At 49.3% G+C, this 19,612-nt stretch overlaps 1 protein-coding gene across 3 annotated transcripts in view; it reads left to right on the forward strand.

Moving 5' to 3' along the window:
* Positions 1–13,349: 13,349 nt before the first annotated feature.
* Positions 13,350–19,612, forward strand: part of RCSD1 (RCSD domain containing 1) — a 48,579-nt gene continuing 42,316 nt past the window's right edge. Inside the window, exons 1-2 of one of the 3 annotated variants that reach the window (XM_074321973.1) lie at positions 13,350–13,819; positions 14,258–14,390. In XM_074321973.1, coding sequence (XP_074178074.1) covers positions 14,385–14,390 — 6 coding nt within the window. In that variant the 5' untranslated portion in view covers positions 13,350–13,819; positions 14,258–14,384. Of the gene's footprint in view, positions 13,820–13,908; positions 14,391–19,612 lie in introns of those variants that run through there. The other 2 variants (XM_019747403.2, XM_019747402.2) reach the window with 2 other exon arrangements.

Genomic DNA, 19,612 nt, shown 5'->3' on the forward strand with positions numbered 1-19,612 from the left:
AGAATTAGTGTATCGAAACACCAGCTTTGGAGTCTGACCTCAAATCAAAGAGGCGTGACCTTGAGCAAGTTACTTAAACTTAGTCTAAAACAAAAGTCTGAAAATGCAGGTGCTGTCGCACAGAACTATGGGGAGGATTACATGGGATGATCTGGCTACAGCATCTAGCACAGCACGTGACACATAGTAGGGACTCAGTAAGTAGCTGTTAACACTATTTGTCACTTAGCAGTGCTGACATACAGTGGTGCCCAATACGTGTTTAAGTGAATGAATGAATGAATGAATGAATGAATGAATGGTATGGACTGAGGAAAACTAAGGTTTTCAAGCTTTCTGAGTGTGGAGTTGGCTGGCTGGATCACCAGGGGACAAAGTAACCAGTCTGTGTGTAGTAAGCGCTCTGTACCTGTCAGGCTTTTCTACACCTCGTTTGACAGGTGGGCAAGCAGACGTCAGAGGAAAATCCACATGCCCAGAGCTTCAGAGCTGATTAGTGAGCCCGGGTGAGCCCCTAGGTCTCCTGAGCGCTGGCACCAAACCTGACCCCTAGGGACCCATCTGAGGAGCTGGGAGCCGAAGGGTGGGGGGCACGGGGACCCACCCTAGCAGACTTATCCTAGAAAACAAATAGGCTCTTGGCTGGGTTCAGCAGTGCTGGTGAGGGGCACCCTTACCCAGCAGTGACATGCACCCCACCTCCAGTGTGGAAAGAGCCGAACCACAAAAGAGCCTCTAGCTTGCCCTGGGGCCACAGTGGTTGGCCTCTGTTCTGAAAGGAGCTGCAAGGAGAGCTCTCACTTCCCCAAATATGCCTCTTCCTGTGTCATAAGGAGCTTTGGGTCAACCTCCTTCCTCTGTGCAATGAGATCAAAAGCACTGTTTCTGCCTCTGCTCTCTTCTTTCCTGTCCCCACTTGTTTCGCCTTTTCCGGGCCCCAGTTGCCAGGACGCAGCCCCGCTCCAGCCTTCCTGGCTTCCTGAGCTGAACAGAACGGAACGCCTGGTGGGTCTGGGACCCTTCGTTTCCCTGTGTAGTGCAGGCTGTCCTGTGCTTGTGTTCTACCAGCAGGAAGCAATAAAAGGCACTTTCCACGTGCCTGCTGGAGCCATATGTTCCAAACTGAAAAGCAGGACTTGTCACCCAACCTAGACACGTACCTTTCTGAGAACTGTTGGACAAAAGGCATGAGACCGGACCAACCCAGGAAGGATGGCTGCCAGGTACATGCCTCAGGGGACGTTCTCTGCTCTGGGGGTGCCCGCCGGAAGTGCCCTCAGCGTTTGCCACAGATTCATGGCTATGAATGTGGCTCAGACACCAACCACAGGTCATTGGTTTGCACCTGCTCAGGTTCTGCCAGGAAGCCAGGATGCACGATTGTGTCCAGGAAACATCCTGCTTTGATTTCACCTGCTTATTTTATCTGCATAACGGCCTTACTCCCATGAAGGCTTCAGAAGGTGCTTTCAACTCTGACTCTCAAGAGTGCAGCTCTGAGTCTTTTAAAAATATCAATCCAACAACTTAAGTCCATCCCGTAAATACCATAATGACCTGTTCCACGCAACAGGTACTGTGCGGTGTCCTGCAGAAACGACGTGATGAAAACTGCCACTGACTGTTCACGACCCTATTGTAGACGTGGAATCATGCTAGTGAGTCAGGGGAGGGTCCAGTGACTGAACACGTGGCTTCTACCCTTTGCCGCTCAACTGTTATAAAAACAATCACGGTGTCATAGACAGCCAGAGGTCTTGGGTTCAAATCTGGCCTCCTCCCCTAGGTGACTATGTTTATCTTTCCACTTCCCACTCCTCATTTTATCCCTAAGGAAGCCATACTACCTGCTGGTGAGGCTGGTGAGGGATAAACGCTGGCGACTTGTTTATGTGCCTGAGAAATAACAGATACTGAGAGAAGATTTCTTCCTCCCTTCCTTCCTTCCTTGAGGAGTTTGGAGGCCAACAGATAAGAACAGGTCCTGCTAACAAACACACACTGTAGACCGTCATACAAGCTCAACCAGGGCTGCAAAGCATGCCAAGCCTGCCTTTTGTGGTTTGTTGCATACAGGGTGGGGTGGAACGGCTCTGCCTGGTCTCACTGGGGGCCGTTGGCTGGCTTCCTTCCTGCTGGTCCTTCCTGGGCTCCACCCAAATCACTTTGTGAGGGGTAAGTTTCAGGGCCTTCATCAGTCACACAGGCTCAGAACTCAGAAAGAGCCAGTGGGCGGGTTGAGCACCCAGGAGTCTGGGGGGCGGTGCTTGCTCACAGCAGGCGGCCTGAGCAGGGGTAGTGATAGGATTCACCCAAGTATTCCCCTGTGAGTGGAAACACAACACAGAGAAATGTCAGCTATGTGGTTTTTGCCACGCTGGGGAGCCAGAACCAAAAGCTCATGATTTAAAAACGAAACAAAACAAAAAAAAACAAAAACCACCTCTGGCTGTCCCAACGCAGCAGCACTTCACTTTTCATGTGATCTTGCAGCCTCCCCTAGGCTCTCAAAGGCATTAGTTTGTTTGGGCCTCCCAGCATCCCAGTGAGGCAGGCGGATGACTTAGCATCACCGAAGTGTGCCGTGGAAAAAAACCGAGATCGCACAAGTTACACAACTTGCCAAGATCACACCTGAGTGGCAGAGTGTGGCTCTAAACCAGGAAGTCTGACTCTAAGTCCAGACTTCTTAAAGAAAACATAAATGGCCTATCAATTCATGCAAGATTTTCCACAAAATTATGGTGATAGGGGCTATCTGTTCTCTTCAATATCCATTCCCTTTTTCTATAGCGATAGAAGTTGTTACTGCACAAGTAGCAACTCAGCTAAAGACCACATTTCCCAACCTCCTTTGCAGCTGCCGTTGTTCATGTAGTTATGTTTGGGTCAACATGAGATGTAAGCAGAAGTGATATGTGCACTCTTCCCGAAGACATGTGCTCAATTCCTCCCTGATGGCAGGGATACAGAATGTGACGGTAGGAGCTCAGGAAGCCGTTTTGGGGTGTACCACCTCTAAGCTACTCACCAGGAATTTTATGTGAGGGAGAAATAAACTTAAGTTGAACTTATTGCATTTTGGCTCTCTTTGTTAAAACAACCTAACATTTACTCTAACTAATGTGGGTATATGTATTCGATAATGATTATGTGGAAAGAAGGCTGTGGGGAATGATAACAAAAAACACACACACACACACACAAAAAAAAAACACGAAAAAAAAGAAAAGAAAAACAGGAGTTAAAGCAAAACATTCTTAGACATGTTACCAGTAGGTTTTGCCTGATACAAGTTATCTGAGTTATATTCACGGGGTGGGACCTCACCTTTATGCACACAGAATATTTCCCCCAAATCTTGTTGCATTGAAATTGAGACAGTGCTTGCCTTGACCCTCAAAAGGACTTCAAGTGACTATTTCGAAGAGCAGCAGACATGGCAGAAGACCTGAGGTCTAATTCTAGCGCTGCTTTTCCTGCCTTAGGTGAGCTACTTAATCTCTCTGAGTTTAGATTTCCTCTTCTGTAAAATGAAAAGGGTGGGACCAGCCTCCAGGATCGGTGTGGAGGTGGCTCAGCACGAGGCTTGGCACCTAACAAATGCTCACTGCCGTCTCCTGCCCAGACCCTCCTAGAGCAGCCTGGTGACACTTGAGTGTGGGACAGAGTGATCACCCCATCCTTACTCTCTCTGGTCTCACCAGCCCTCGGAAGAAAAGCACCCAGGGATCCATCCGCCCGTACGAATGGGCCTGAAATTCGACGAGCACAGAGAGAGGACCCAGAATGATGCTGGCATAGTCCAGAGGTCTTTTTACGAGCAGGGGACACCAGTGAAACCTGGAGGGAGCAGAGCCTTGTGGCATTTGGGAAACAACAGTGGGGGCCATGGTGTGGCTGAAGTGCTGAAATCATGAGCAGAGCCTCTGGGGTCTCAGCGTGGGACCGTTGGGGGTCAGAGCTGCTCCAGCTGAAAATGGCTGGTCAGTTTGAGTTCAGGGTGCTCCCATTCTGGTGGCTGTGGTCTTCACCAAGAAACCTGGGAACAACTCTGTCGGGCAGCCCGGAGGCTGACACCCACCACTACCAAGTATCAGGAGAAGCTTTCTTAACAAATCAGAGACAATTAGACCTTATGTGCAGGAAGCTAACAGCCCAGGTGTGAATCCCATCACAGGCATTGTTGGATATCTGCTGACAGCCCCTGGAGAGAGGTGTTGTTTTCCTGGGGACAGAAACACCTCAACCCAACCTCCAGCCAATTACTTGACCCCACCTGTCCCCATGCAGCTCCTCTCCGGCAGGACTCCTGGAGGCTGAGCTCCAGCAGCCCCCACTGGGCTCTTCCCAATCAATGCCACGGCCCAGGGACCACTATTATTCTGAGGTCTCTCACCCTCAATTACTTGCGCCTGTTCTTGAATGTCAGGCATGTGTGTGGCTTCTGCTCAGCACTGTGGTTTTGAAATGCATCGAGGCCCTTGTGTGTATGGATGGTTTGTTTCTTTTTGTTGCTAAGTAACATCTTAACTGTCAGAATAATCCACAGGGTCCATCCCTTCTTTGGTATTTGGGTTCTTTGGAGTTTTGTACCTTTATGAATGGAGCCGATGTGAACATTTGTGTATGTCTTCTGTTGGATGATATCCACTCATTTCTCTTGGGAGTGTCCCTAGCGGTGGGGTTGCTGGGTCCTGGAGCTGACTCTCAGAGTTTTAAGGAAATAAGTCCGTCTCCCAACAACAAGGGGAAGGAGACTGCCTTTCAGCGAACCTCTAAAGAAGAGGAAGATGTTTTTATTGATCTCAGACTTTTTCGTGTTCCTTCCCTCTCCTATACTCCAAGACTTGTCACCCTGAGTCTGTTCCCTGTGTTTACATTATTATGGAAATGTATGCGAATACACAAACCCACAGAGACTAGTGCTATGAATTCCCACAGGCCCACGCCAGTTTCAACAAGGATCGAGGCATGTCCATTCTTGCCTCATCTATGCCCCTAACCAAATTTTCCTTTCTGGAATATTTTAAGGCAAGTCCTAGACTTCACATAATTTTAGCCACGAACACTTCAGTCTGTGTCTCTGACAGATAAGAACTTTCTTGGTGATCATAGGTACTATAGCACCATCCCATCTAAGAAAAGGAACATGGGTTTCTGAGTATCCTCCGTGCTCAAAATTTCCCCATTGTCTCGAGAACATTGGTATGTTTGCACAAGGATCCGATGCAGTTCTGCATGCTGCATTTTCTTGATCCTTCTCTTAAGTCTTTTAAAATTTATAACAGTTCCTTCTTTCTCTTTCTTTATTTTTTTAATGTCATTTATTTGTTGAAGAAACCAGTCCATTTGATCTCTAGAAATTTTCCACATTCCGGGCTTTGCTGATTAAATCCGCATGGGTCATACATGGGCCATATGCCGTATTTCCTGTAAACTGGGAGTCAGAACGAGAGGCTTTATTAGACTCTGGTTTCATTGATCTATATTTTTACTTTGGCAAACATCACATGACAGGTGGCCCTGTGTACTCCTGATTGTATCATGTCAGGAGGTACCTAATGTCTTGTTTCCCACTTTGACAGAGGCTAAGACTGACAGTGCGTAAGTGTCCCTGCCGCTCTGGCTCCCCCAGGCTTCTGCTTGCTCCCTGCTCTCCCCCTGCCCCTCTCTCAGTGTCTGAGGACTGCATACCCCTACCCGCCGCAACCCACCAGATGCATGTTGCCAAAGCTCTCGTCCGTACCCCTTAACCACTCAAATGGGGCTTCAGCAGTTAACCTCCTGGCCTAATCACAGAGGGTGGGATAAGGTGCAAAGCCAAAGGGCCTTCGCCTCTCCTACCGCCACTTCTCAGCCCAGTTTTGTGGTTTACAATCTTAGAATCTCTGCATCGGAGGTTACATCGAAGGTCAACCAGTCCCACTCGTTCAGAACACGATGCTTCTCTAGCATCTCTGTTCCGTGCTGCCTGAGATCGGCTTATGCTCTCCACTGCAGAGCACATTCCTTCTGAAGCTAGTTAATAGAAAGGTGTCCTCTTTGTGGACGCCAAATCTGGTCTTTTTTAGAAACTTTTACTGTTAGTCATGGGCCTGGCCTTTGAAGTAAACCCAGAAGAGTGGTGCCAGTGGAGGTCATTTACGGTTGCCATATTCAAGCATTTACACTTTTACTTTTTGTTCCTTTTTCAGTTTTAATTGTGGTAACACACACACACACTCACACACACACACACACACACACACACACACACTAAAAATTACCCTCTTAACCATTTTTTACTGTGCAGCTCAGTACTCTTAAGTATATTCACATGGTCGTATAGCTGATCTCTAGAACTTTTCCATCTTGCAAAACCAGAAACTCTGTACCCATTGAATAACAACCCTTCTTTTCCTCCTTCCTTCAGCCCCTGGCACCACAGTTCTACTTCCTGTTTCTATGACTCTGACTACTCTAGATATCTCCTATCGGTGGAATCCTATAGTATTTGTCCTTTTGTGATTGGCTGATGTCACTCAGCAGAATGTCCTCAAGTTTCATACATGTAGCACGTGACAGGATTGACTTCTTTTTTAAGGCTGAATAATATTCCACTGTGTACATTTACCACATTTTCTTTATCCATTCATTTGTCAATGGACATTGGGGCTGATTTAGTCTAGGAGTTTTATTGTTTTGTCTTATGTTAAGCCTTTAATCCATTGTGAGTTAATTTTTGCATATGGTAGAAGGTAAGTCTATATTCAGTGTTTTGCAGGTGAATGTCCAGTTTCCCAACACTGCTGAAGAGACCGTCCTTTCCCATTGTGTGGTCTTGGAAGCCTGTTGAAGGTCATCTGACTATATACACAGAGGTTTATTTCTGGGATCTCTGTTCTTTTCCATGTGTCTATCTTTAGGCCAGTACCTCACTCTTTTGATTCCTATAGCTTTGTAATATGTTTTGAATCCAGGAAGTATGAGGCAATTTGTGGTCCCATGAGATTCCATATGAATTTTAGATTTTTTTTTCTATTTCTGAAAAAAAATGCCACTGGGATTTTAAAAGGGATTTCATTGAATCTGTAGATTGCTTTGGATAATATGGACATTTTTAGAGTCTTAATTCTTTGCATGAATGCATGATGTCTTTCCATTTATGTGTGTCTTTTTTAGTTTCTTGCAGCAACGTTTTGTAATTTTCACTGTATTGGTCTTTCACCTCCTTGGTTAAGTTTACTCCTAAGTATTTCATTCTTTCTGATGCTATTGTAAATGGGATTATCATCTTAATTTCCATCTTGGATTGTTTGTTGTTAGCCTATAGAAATGCAACTGATTTTTTTGTGTTGATTTTTTTTTTATCCTGAAACTTTGCTGAATTTGTTTTACTAGTTCTAACAGTTTTGTGGGGGCGGGTTCTTTATGACTTTCTACACATAAGGTCATGTCATCTGCAAACAAAGATAATTTTACTTCTTCCTTTCCAATTCGTTTTCTTGCTTCATGGCTCTGGCTAGAACTTCCAGGACTATGTTGGAAACAGTGGCAAGAGTGGGCAAACTTTCCTAGTTTCAGATCTTGGAGGGAAAGCTTTAAGTTTTTCGTTGTTGAATATAACGTTCACTGTGGGCTTTACACAGTTTACTTTTTAAAATATAGGATTCTCAGACTAATTTTGAAATATGAAATTTGGCCAGACACTAACAGGCGTTTGAAATGATAGCCCAGGACTACCAACCGGCAACAGCAGACATGTGTATGGATTTTCTAGATGTGGCTTCATGGAGAGATGAGAGACCATACCTGCCTTGTGAGCTGTGCTTAGTTGCACTTAGCTTTCAAGGGCAGTCATTGACACAGCACACCCGATATGTGTGACTGTAAGTCATTTGCCTCAGGTGGCCTTTGAAAACCAACTTGGCGGTTTACACATGTGAGTTCCATGACCAGCTCCCGTAATGGATGGGGACATTTTGGGGGGTTCTGTTGAGGCAGAAGAACTGGGAGAGAGAATCTCCACCACTTTCCTTCTAGCCACTGTGGCTTTAGAAACTCAGAATCTCTAAGTTTGAAGATCTTTTCCCTCTAGACTTGCAGGAGAGGCAGTAGCAGGAAAAGAAACTAGGACAGGAGAAAACCATGCCCTGCTGAGTCTGAGAACAATGTACTATGAGTGAAAACCAGACCATCAGCAAGTAAGCGGCTATGAGTCTGGGCTCCAGATTAGGAGCTATTGCCTTGAGTAGGACCAGGTTGCACTTGGGAGCTATGTCTTGGTTTTTTAAGTGGCAAGCTGACTTGGGATCAAAGGAGGGAGATACACCTCATTCCTTCATTTATCATCTGCTTCCGGTGTCAGAATAAGCATGACAAAGGCATCTGCTGAGCAGACACCCCAGAGCATTGGGGAGAGAAGGTAAGCCCACAAGTCGCTGTGGCATGAAGTCAAGATCAGCATAGGAAGGCGTGAGGAGGAGGGATGGCATGACCAACACACGTTGCTTATGATTTAGGAACTGCCCTCAGCATTGACCGGTTCTCCTCAGTGATGACCCCTAAGCAAACGGTCACCATTCTCAGCTCATCAACAGCTAGTATTTCAGTCCTGCAAGTGCTTTCTTAGCGTCCCACTTCCTTCTTACCAACCCCGGTTCTCCGTCTGGTATACTGGCCTTATGGTAAGCGTGACTTGGTGCAAGGGTGTGAGAGAGAGGGCCAGGCAGATGGACAGATCCACGACACGGAGCCAGACAGACAGTTCATGAAGCCTTAAACACAGCTGCAGAATTAAAACAAAAATGTCAAGGGAACAGAGTGTTCCAGCTGACTTAACTTCCTGTTGATAAGTCTCTGGGGGAGGCGGGGGAGGTCTGGAGTTCTAGAATTGGGGTAGAGGGAGGGCAGGGGGTCTGGTTGGGTGGGCGTGGGATGCCGTTGCAGGCATGGTCACTCAGGAGTTGGGTTCCCATGTGCAAGGCTGTTGACACTCACTTCCTGAGTCTGGCCATGGTCAGGGCTGCTTTCAGTTATGAATGTGCCCAAACTACAGAAAAACAGGATGTCAGCTTTCAGATCTGATTAAGCCATGAGATGCAAATTCCTTCCCTACCCTACCCCTCTCCACTCCCCACCAACGCCACCCACACCATTCCCCAGCAGAGATGCATTTATCTCCCTGTGTGACCTCCATCAGGGTCTGTCTGCACCCTTTGCTTCATTGCCAGCTGGGCTATGTGAGGTCAGATTTAGTGCTTAACCCATTTCATTATGGTTTTAGATTTATAGTATTTTGATTAGGAGTACCTCACCACATCCCTGGGTTACCAATGAGAATTAGCATCAAATAAGGAAGTAAGCATGGTGAAGTCACTTTGTCCTTTAGAAAGCACATATGTGGTGGGTTCGGGAGCCCCCCGTCCTCAGCTGGGCCTCTCTGCCTGCAGGGTCTCTACAGGTAAGTGGTTGTCTTGTCTCTTTCCCTGCTCACTCTCACCCCATCTCTTTCTCGTTGTTGCTGCTTAAAATCCCCCACCCTGTGCATTGAAGGAAACAGAACGAGAAAATACAAACCAGAAGCCAGTCTGCTCAAGTTCAATAATCTTCAAACTGCAAATATCATCTATTTTTATGGAGATAAATACCAAGTATGAAACATCCCCAGAACAACACTCCAAGAAGAAGAAGGAGGCCGGGATGGGTTCCAAACATGTGCCCCTCCAACGGCTAATGAGCATCGTGCTAGAGCAGCCACTGCAGACCTGACAAGGACAGTCAGAGCTGGCCTCTGGCAAACCCTCATGTCCCTCTCCACCCCCTCCTCAGGCTCTTGGGGCCCCTCGCTCACTCTGTTCTTCCACCCAGAGCCCGACCTGTCCCATCCCAGCAAGCCTCCCAGGGCAGCTCCCTCTCCCTCTGTCCCCAGGCCTTCCTTGAACCCTCCTTCTGGCCTTCCTCAGGACCCCACAGCATCCAGTCTTATACTGCACAGGACATTTAGCATTCAGTTCACATTATGAGTCAAACATTCAAGGGTCTGTAACTGATTGCCGTCTCAGGTAAATGGCACCCTTATAAGATAGAGACCCTGTGCTATGTATTGGACACACCAAGGAACGGTATCGGGTACACCAAGAAGAGAAAGGTCTGAAAACGTCTCAGATACTATCACAGGTCAGGAAGCAGAAAAGGTGAATGAAGACCTACGAGTGTGGCGATGGAACTAAGGACACGTTCCAAACCCGTGAAACCATGGAACGGACTTCAGTGCCAGTTGTGAGTTTCTACAGTGGGATGAGGGCAAGTAAACTGCTGCAAAGTGGTAACATTTAGGAAAGAAAGTCAAATCCTTGACAATGCCAGGAACAAAACATAGTTTCTATGCAATGAATGTATGCATTATTTAAATCAGAGCAGCTTAAAACTGGTTTCCAAGATTTAAAAAAAAATAAAACACTGTTCAAGAGTGTAAAACTTATTCAGAATGGAGATATGAAAAGCCCGTCCCCCCTCCCCCCCGCCTTTTCTTGGCATGTGCAAGCAGAAAGATGCACAACTGCTGGATGAAGTACGGACGAGAAGAAATAAGACAAAGATGAGTGTTTCCTCCAAGGTGAGGCTACGGCCAAGCAGAGACATGCATAAAAAACAGGTGGAAATTGTAAGCATTTGGCTGGGGATTGAGAGACGACCGCGGAACCGTGCTGAGCGCTCCGTGGGTTGACTAGATGGGCCCCTGCTGCTAATCGTTTCTTCATGACAAAGTGAGCGGCTGCTCCCAATACTACTGCGGCAATAATGACCCAGGATTTATCACACTTATTGTCAGTAGCACTTCACATGTATTCTAAGCATTCCATGTGTATTATTAACTCGTTTTACTCCTTACAATGCTGTGTGGTAAATTCTATTGTTATCCCCATTTTGCAGATTGAGGAGCGAGATGGTTTCGTGACGTGACCAAGCTTTATTGAGGTAGAGCTGACAAATAAATTTGTAAGACACAGTGTACATCGTGATGATTTGTATGTGTGTGTATACAGTTCCTGTCATATAATTTATAGTCGAAGAAGCCACAGAGCCCAGAGCCACACGCTGAACCTGTCATCACAGTCGTCACCTCGCTCTAGTTTCTAACCTGTGACCCTTCTGGAGCCTGACTTAGACCTTCCTGCCACGGATGCTTTGGGAGCTGAGAGACCAGTCACTTTGAGGGATGCCTTCCTATTTCGTTTGCCCAATGTTGCCCCATGGTTAGGTTCCGGTTGTGCACTTTGGGCCAGGATGTCACAGAAGAACCCTCCATCGCCGTGCCATCAACACAGAAAACCCTACGCCTTGGTGCTCCCATTTCAGTGTATGTGACTGTTCCTCCGTGTATGTGACGTCAGCCTCTTGTAGCAGAAGGAGTTGTTTTGTTTTTGCCACATTCCCAGGATTTGGGGCTGACGTGCTATAGAGATTGTAGAGTTAATGTTTGTAGTCGTGAAAAACGTATTTGCTTCGTGCTGTTCATTGTACAGATGGACGGGCGGCCGCACAGTGTGGCCACTGACTAAGAGCTGAGTGGAGCTCATGGCAATTCTGGCTGCAAACTAATGAAGTGACCACTGAACGAACCCAGGCTTTCCTCCCAGGGGGTCTTTTCTCCCATCAGAGATCCATCGATTTAATTCAAGGATTTTGCCTTGAATTTTGGTTTAAAGGCAAAGATCCTACTCATTCACTTCATTAATTCATCTATTCATTCATTCATTCAGCAGATATTTACAGAAGGCCCGCTGTGTGCCTGGAGCTATAGGCTGTGGTCATGTCTCTCCTGCCAGAGGTGTTTCCTGCCTCCTGTTCTTTACTGGCCTTTGTTTTACTGCTGGGCTTCTCCAGACTCCCAGGGGAATGAAGGAAGCAGGTCCTCCTGAGCCAACCAGCCCAGCAGGGAGGGAGGGGAACCTCCCTACAGGCACCTTCCCTTCCCCTTGGGTTGTCACCTCCCAGCCCACAGAGCAGTGCGTCACAAACCCAGGTGACCCAGCAAAAACAGGGTGTTTACTAGCTGTGTTATCTCGATTCTGGCTTCTGGGAATCTTCTGGAAGGCCAGGAGGCGAAGATAAGGGGATCCTAGCTCCCACACTTACTCGTGGCTGCTGAAACTGAGCTCTGGGCCTCAGGCCCTTTCTCCCTATTTTCCTGTCCTTCCTCCAGGGAAGGTCTCCACATAGGGCCAATGGAGCTCCAGAGCAGTGTCCCACCCACTCTGTGTGGCCTGAGACCTGAGAGCATGGCCCCGGCAGAACGTCTGCACTGTGGGCCGTGGGTTCTGGCCACAGAGGGAGGGCCTGAGCAGGGCGTGGGGTACAAGTCACCTTGGGTGACTGTTATGCTATCTGGGCCTAGTGGCTTCCTTTGGGTAGCACTTCCGCCCTCCTGTGTGTGAGGCCAAAAACCTGTGCTGGGGCAACCCCGTTCTGAGCAGAAAGGAGGACTCAGTGAAGGCAGGAAGAAAAGGACCCTGTGAGTCAGGGTTAGACGACACTGCCAGAGATGACACACATTCCCATCACCAACTTAGTCCCACACCTTTAAAAAGAAGAAAGGGAAAAAAAATCACAAACACAACCCACATTGCAAGATTCCAAAAAAGTTTCTTTCTTGCTGCCAATTCTGCCCTAGTGTGGCTGGAATGGGAGGGGAGTTGCCATTAACTCCTGGGGGTAGCAGCCCCTTCCACTGAGCCCCAGAATGCCTGCCTCTAAGTAAAAGGAATATTGGGTTACTATCCATTTGGGCTTGTACACGAGGCTAACTATGCTTATAATAAGCATGGTTACTCTTTTCAGAGTGCCTACTAAACTGTACAGGTGAGGAAAGTGAGGATCAGAGAGGTTAAGTGACTTGTCCAAGGAAACACAGCTAGAAGGTAGCAGAGCTGGAATTCAACTTCTCAAACTGTTTCTGAAATCAAGGGTCTCACCCCTGTGCTCAGCTGAGTTATAAAAACTTAGGAAACACTTTGGCATTCGGGCTGTTGGTGTTTTAGGAAGTCAGGCCTTAGAAGTTTCTATGACAGGCAAGAGACCATGTTTCTAAGACTGGCACTCAAAGCAGCAATCTCAGAGCCGGAAAGTTTCTCCCGGCACAGCGCTCACCATCATCGGCTCTCTGTCCTCCTCCTAGAGCCTCTCTCTTTCCTGGGGAGGGAGGGAGTGGGTCAGGGCTTGGGGTGGGGTTTGGGTGCAAGAATGCTGCAGGACCCCAGAGAGGCACCCAGCTAGCCAAACCCCCACGCATAATCTCTGAAGGTACTTCCGCTTCTCTTCTCTGCACCCCGAGGCTGGTGGCCACAATATGAACTGGTAGCAGAGAAAGAAGCTGCTGAGATTCCAGCCCCCAAATCCCTCCCTGGCAGGCAGCCTGTTCTCTGAGCCAGGGGCTGGTCCTCCCTGGGGGAGGAGGGGTGTCTGTGCTGGGCCTTAGGGAATCGGAGGATAGTGGGGATCCATGTTGGAATAGGAATGGAGACATCCTAAGGAGCAAGCAGCTTATGGGAGCTGAAAGCCCCTCAACCCCCAGTGCATGGATCAAGTCACGGGGAGAGGAGATTTAGCGCTGCAGGGCGCTTGGGTGCCCTTTCCTCCTCCTCCTCCTCAGGACAAGCCGAGGAGGGATGGAGAGGTTGATAGTGGAAATGTGAGACTAGGAGGTGCCCAGGAAAAGAGATGACAGGGAAAGGTGGTCCTGTCCCTTCCACTCTGAGCAGGCACGGCTCTGTCAGCACTGACTCTCTTGCAGGAGTTAACACACGTGTCAGCCAGGACCGCGCAGGAACACCAGGTATGAGGCAAATGGAAGGACGCAGTAAGGATGCACCCAAAAGAAGGAAACGGAAAAGGGGCGATAACAAGAACGAAAGAATAACTCTAACGTTCAGGGCAAGAAAACGCGAGAAGGCATGTGGGAGGAGGAGGGGGCGGTGAGAAGCACTGAAACCCTGGAAAGACCCGGGTTCTGGAGAAACTTCTGGAGGAAGAGGGGCCCGGCGGCTGTCCCATCCCATGTTTGGGCACATTAATGGAGTCGTGGCTCCCTCACTCCGGTCCTGCCCTGGGAAGGGACAGTATCTGTTTAGATTTGTGTCTAAATTTAAACCCTGATGGCCGGCCTCCCTCCCCTGCTCCCCACCCTCCCCCTCCTCCCCCTCCTCCTCCTCCCTCCTCCCCCCTCCTCCCCGACTCCCTCCCCCCTCCCCCTCCCTCACCGTCCCCGGGGCAGTCCCCGCAGCAGCAAGCCGGGCCGCCCACTTGCCCTGCGCGGGCTGCAGCCGGGGCCAGCGGGGCGGGAGGAACGAGGACTGCAGGACCTGCGCTGGGGCGGAGGAGCGGAGTGGCACCTGGAGGACATGGAGGTAACGCCTGGCGGGCGCGGTGGGCAGGGAGCGGGCCCTCCCAGGGCAGCTGCGGGCTCGGAGCTGGGCGCGCAGGGCTGGCCCCGCTGCCCAGGAGAAAGGCTGCAGGCTGCGCCCGCTGCCGGGTGCTTCTGCCAACCCCAGAGCTCGCCTGGGTGGCACCTGGGAGACCCCTGGGGGCAGGTGGGGGCAGTGGGAGGACCGCAGAGGGAGAGAGGGGTCCGTTCTAGGATCTAGGTACTTTGGAGAGGGACTTAAATACTTAGGACGAACCAGTTGGGTGCAGCCAACTTTGTAAATGGGTGAATGTGTGAGCCAAGCTCTCAAGAAAGCGGAAGCCCTTGGATCTGGAGATGGGTATTGAAAGAGAAACAGCACTGGCATCGAGGCACTTCTTTCTACCCTGCCGGCTTCCCTTTTCCATCGAAGATTGGCCTGTTAGAGAGTTGGGTTTTTTCCCTTGCTTCTCAAGCCCACCTCTGTCTGCCACATCTTTCAGAGGTTCCTGAAACGTTCCCCCTGTGGGCAAATGGCACGGTTTCTGATAAACCGTGGGAGTCCCCTGTATGTCCCTGGGTGTGTGTGGGGGTGTGTGTGTGGGGGGTGGCAGTGCTGGCCATTTCTGTCTGGGAACCACCCTCCACTGGAGGAGTGGCTGAGTGTGCTCCCCCACACACATCTTGAGGCTACCATACGAGATTTCCCCCTTGACATGGAGACTTGACACTGAGCCCTAAGTTTGTCTTAGTGGGACCTGGGGCTTTTGAACAGAAGAAAGGAGAAGGTGCAAATATCATGTAGCTTCTTAGGTGATTCCCGCATTTTTCAAAAGGAAAACATCTCCCAAGGCTGTGGTCAGCACTGGCAAGATTCTGCCGCTTCTGCCGCCTCCTCCCCGTCCAGGCTCTCCCAGGCTAGCCTCACAGCTTGGCCTGTGGCTCTGTGGCTTCTTTGCAGGGACAGCAGGTTTGTCCTGAGAAGGCATCCTGCACTCAGGCATCCCACCCAACCAGTTGTCTTCACGGGGCAGGGATCACCTTCCAGGAGGTTTTATAAAGTGCAGGGTGACCATGGGAGTCTCAGGGAAACTCAGGCAGATTGGGGCCTGGGGAGGGCAGGGAAGGCCCAACCAAGCTCAGCTGTTCACGAATCTACTCAGAGGTCTAAAGCACAGGTCACGGGACACAGATGGCCCGGGGACAGCCGGCTTGTCGGGCTGGGTGAAGGTACTGCAGAAGTTGCTTTAGAAGTGGGTCCCCTCACTTGGGAGCGTACAGCGTACCCCAGATTCTAGCCTAGAGGTTCAGTCTGATTTGGGGCCTGTCTAATCTCTTGCAGAAATGGACTAGAGGTCTTAGGCTTAAAAGCAGGTTGCTGCTTGAGGGCCAAGGGCAAGTTTGAACTCTGTTCTAGGAGGACACACAGGGACTCCTTCCTCTGAGGCACTTTCTTCTTCCTCGGTTGAGGAAGGAACAGTGTGTGGCACAGACCCTGAAACTTACCCAAGCTACTTCCTGTGTGGCTTAGGGGGGCCACAGAAAGAGAAGGCCCTCCAGTCTACAAACCAAGATGTGATGGGTAGTAACTGATGGGGGTTTCTACCAAGATGGGGCTGGGAGGGAACCGCTCAGCCATCCAGGAAGCTAGTCAGTGCCCCCTGAGTCTGCCGCAGGGCACGGATTTGCTGGTCGGCAGTGACCGCTTTTGAAGTTTCTTTGTCAAGATGTCTGAATAAAGAATGACCACTGCTAGCACTGGTAAAGGAAGTAAAGAGGAAACCAAGAGGCCCGGGAAATGACGATTCTCAGCCAGGAAGGAAACTGTTTACGGCAGAACATGATATGCGGCAGTGGCATTTAGGAATTCCTGAAAAAAATCTCAGAGTAAAGCCCTCTTTTGAGCAATGAACTCTACTTTTGAGACACGAAGGGACCATGCTATTTGGGGAGACACTGAGTTATATTATTTGCCAGGATTGGGAATCCACAGCAGACCAACAAGGCCTGCTCAACACTCCTCCTGTAGGACCCACTTACTGACTGCTAGTCTTTGGGAAGTCTCTTCTATTTTTAAGTCACTTTTATCATTATCAACAAGCTCCATCATTACTTCAGCCCCCGTTAAGCCCTCTGGAATAAACAAGATGACTTTTAAAAGCTCATAATCCTGTAGGGAAATGAGACGTAGTATATCCTGTCTTGTATTTGATTTACAAATGCATCAGTGTCAGATGGAAGCCTGCTGCAGACTGTAAGTCCTACAGTGTTCCAGAATTACGAGGTGAGATTCCAAGGAAGCCTTGAAAGAAAGGTGGGTGGTGAGGAACAGAAGGCACAGGGTAGGTGCGGGGAGAACATGCCAGCTTCGTTCAGGAGCATCGGCCAGTGGACTGGAGAGGAAGGTAAGAAGCAGTGAGAGAAAAGCTACGACAGTAGTAAGACAGATACCACAGGGCCTCTGAGTGCAGTGGATGCCGGCCAACTGGGTGAGGTGGGAGCTAGAATCCAGGCCATCCAGAGGAAAGGCTTACTTTTTCTTCACGCTTGTCTGTGCCCCAAAGGGGTGGCTTTTTCTAATGCAGGCAGAGGCCAGCGGTAGCCCTCCAAGGCCAGATAGGGGATGGCCCTGAGTTCTGCTCCTTGGACAGTAGGACACACTGAAAGCTATTGAGTAAGACGGTGACTAAGATGTAGCAAAACTGACAGGACAGGAATAGCAGTTTGTGAGCAAGGGAACAGGGCTAAAGAGCTTCTCTGACAGTCCAGGCTTTGAGAGTAAGAATGGAAAGGGTGGGACAGGAAAGACCACGCGTCGCGGGAGAGGCTAGAAATGACTTAGGTGTTTGAGGCCCCCGGAGAGTTGTCCAGGACGCCAAGGAGAATGGCGGTGCCCCTTTCAAGGCTCTGGAAGCCTCTTGTAGGCAGGGGCTACTTTACTGGTCTTTAGGTCTCCAGAGATTAGTATAGTGCCTAGAATATAACCATATCGTTTCTCAAGACACGTTGGCTTGATAAATGAATGAGCAGAAACAGGGAACACCTCTCCGTCTGCAGCTCGAATGTCTCCACCTCGGGAAGCCTTCCCAGATGCCCTCAGAGCACTTTGTTCAAACCAAATTAGAGTGCCAGGCAGCATTGCAACGAGAGTCTGCCTACCTGGCCTCTCCCTGGACGTCTCCTTGAGGACAGGGCCATGTCTTAGATATCTAGGGGCCTGATGGGCTCTCAATAAACGCTCATTGAATGGGTAAATAAATGATTGAAGATGGGAGAAAGATCCGATTTTCTTTTTAAAGGAAGGTTTCGATACGCTGGCTATGATTGTTCTAAGCAGAAATGTCCAGGAGCCCATGAGAAATACAGACCTCTGGTGATGCAAATATGATTCTTGTCTAGAAGAGATAATAGGGGAAGTTATAGTAGATTGGAGCCCAGAAGAGAGAAGTCTATAGTAAAGAGTAAAGCTGGAGACTTGGCACATCGAAATTCAATTCATATTCTTAGCTGCTTAAGTAAAAATTGCAGGCACTACCAGAGAGCCTAGGAGTCCTCGCAAAAAGTTTAATTTTTGTTCAACTAAACAGCAGACACATAAAAATTAAACATATCTCCCACAACCATGAGTCTACTGTTTAGATGAACAAATGAAGGATTTAGTTCGTGAAAATCAAACTTGATCGCCACTGAGTAAGTAACAAATTTCTAATTTAGATGGAGACAATTAGGGAACCCTTTTCTCCGAGGCAACACCAAGTCCTTTACAGATATTATTTGTCATTCATCCATGTATTTAGTATTTATTGAGCATCGATGACATACTAGCTCTTGTGTTTTAAATGTCACTCAGTAATTATTGGGCTATGATATCATCCTCATAGACTATCTGTACTACTGACAAAGTGCGAGTGTGGGAAAGAGGGAAAGGGGAGAGGGAGAGAGGGAAAGAGAGAGAGAGAGAGAGAATACCTCTCTTATAATGTGTTCATTTTGTAACCTACTTTTTCACTCATGTCTTTTCACTCCACTAAATATTTTCCACCCCAGTCTCACCAACAGCCTTTGCCGTTTTGGGACCCACCCTCTTGCAGAGCCCTGTGTTGGCTGCTGGCTGGAGCTCACGGGTCATAATCAGGGATGGCATGGCCTCTGAGAGCTGGAGTCTGTGAGCACCCCCAAGTCCCCCACATTCCTGTCTGGCTCCCAGGCACTCTGTGGGACCCCTCGGGTAACACTGGCTTGCACTTAGCAGACACCTTCTATTGGCTGGATTGCAATGACAGGGGGAATGTAGGGATAGTCAGGAGTAGTCGGCCGGAAGGGCCTGGCCCTATCGCAGGAGGGGCGGGTGTGCATTCCTGGAAGGGAGTCAGGTTTCACAGCCTGATACTCGGAGGCTCCTCACAGCGAGGCGGCTGGAGCCTGGTGAGCGCGGTTGGTTCCGTGGGAAATCTGAACGCTGGCGGCTCAGCAGTCCCGTAATCTTATCAGGGCGGCAAGAGAAAGCATTTGGGTTCCAGAGAACTGCAAAGGCAGCTCTGCCTTCCTCCAGGAACAGCTTTAGGTTTGCAGGGCCAGCCTGACCACCCCTCCTTGGCTCGCTATCTCAAGGCTCTGGGTGGGAAGAAACCCTCTACGTGCCCCCTGCCACATCGTAAGGAATGACACCAAGTCCCCGAGAAAGACGGTGAGACTGTCTCGGGATTTAGGCAGCACTGGGCCTTTGGAAAGCTCACAGCCTGCAACTTTCCTCTCCTCCGGGGCGTAGCTGAGCCTAAGCCCTAAGAAGATCAGTTCCATCGCAAAAGCAATGTCCACCTCCTGTCCGGCCTTCAGGGCCCTGTGTAGACAATTTAATCTCCCCGTGCAGAAGAGGATACAATGCTATGGCTGCGGACAGAAACTTAGTCGCCACATGAAGATGATTGCTCTGGGGCCCTCCGGGCGCTTTTCTCCTGAAGGGACCTCCCCGAGCCAGACCTGAGAGGACCCCGCTCTGGTACCCTGGTCTTTTCGGCAGTGAGCACGCCCACCGTTTTCCTTTTGGGCTTCCTGAATACCTCTCTCCTGGGAATTGTGGGAAATGACTGCTGGGCCCATGAGGTTTACCTGTAAAGTCACACGTGGACGGGTCAAATCCTGTTCTGGGGGAACAGCTGCGAGCCCCAGGGGCTCCCTGGCAGAGCAGAGGTGGACGTGAGACACCCTCCTAAGATGCCATCAGAG

The sequence above is a fragment of the Rhinolophus sinicus genome, linkage group LG17 (assembly GCF_036562045.2).
Source record: "Rhinolophus sinicus isolate RSC01 linkage group LG17, ASM3656204v1, whole genome shotgun sequence".
In the NCBI taxonomy this organism is placed as follows: Eukaryota; Metazoa; Chordata; class Mammalia; order Chiroptera; family Rhinolophidae; genus Rhinolophus; species Rhinolophus sinicus.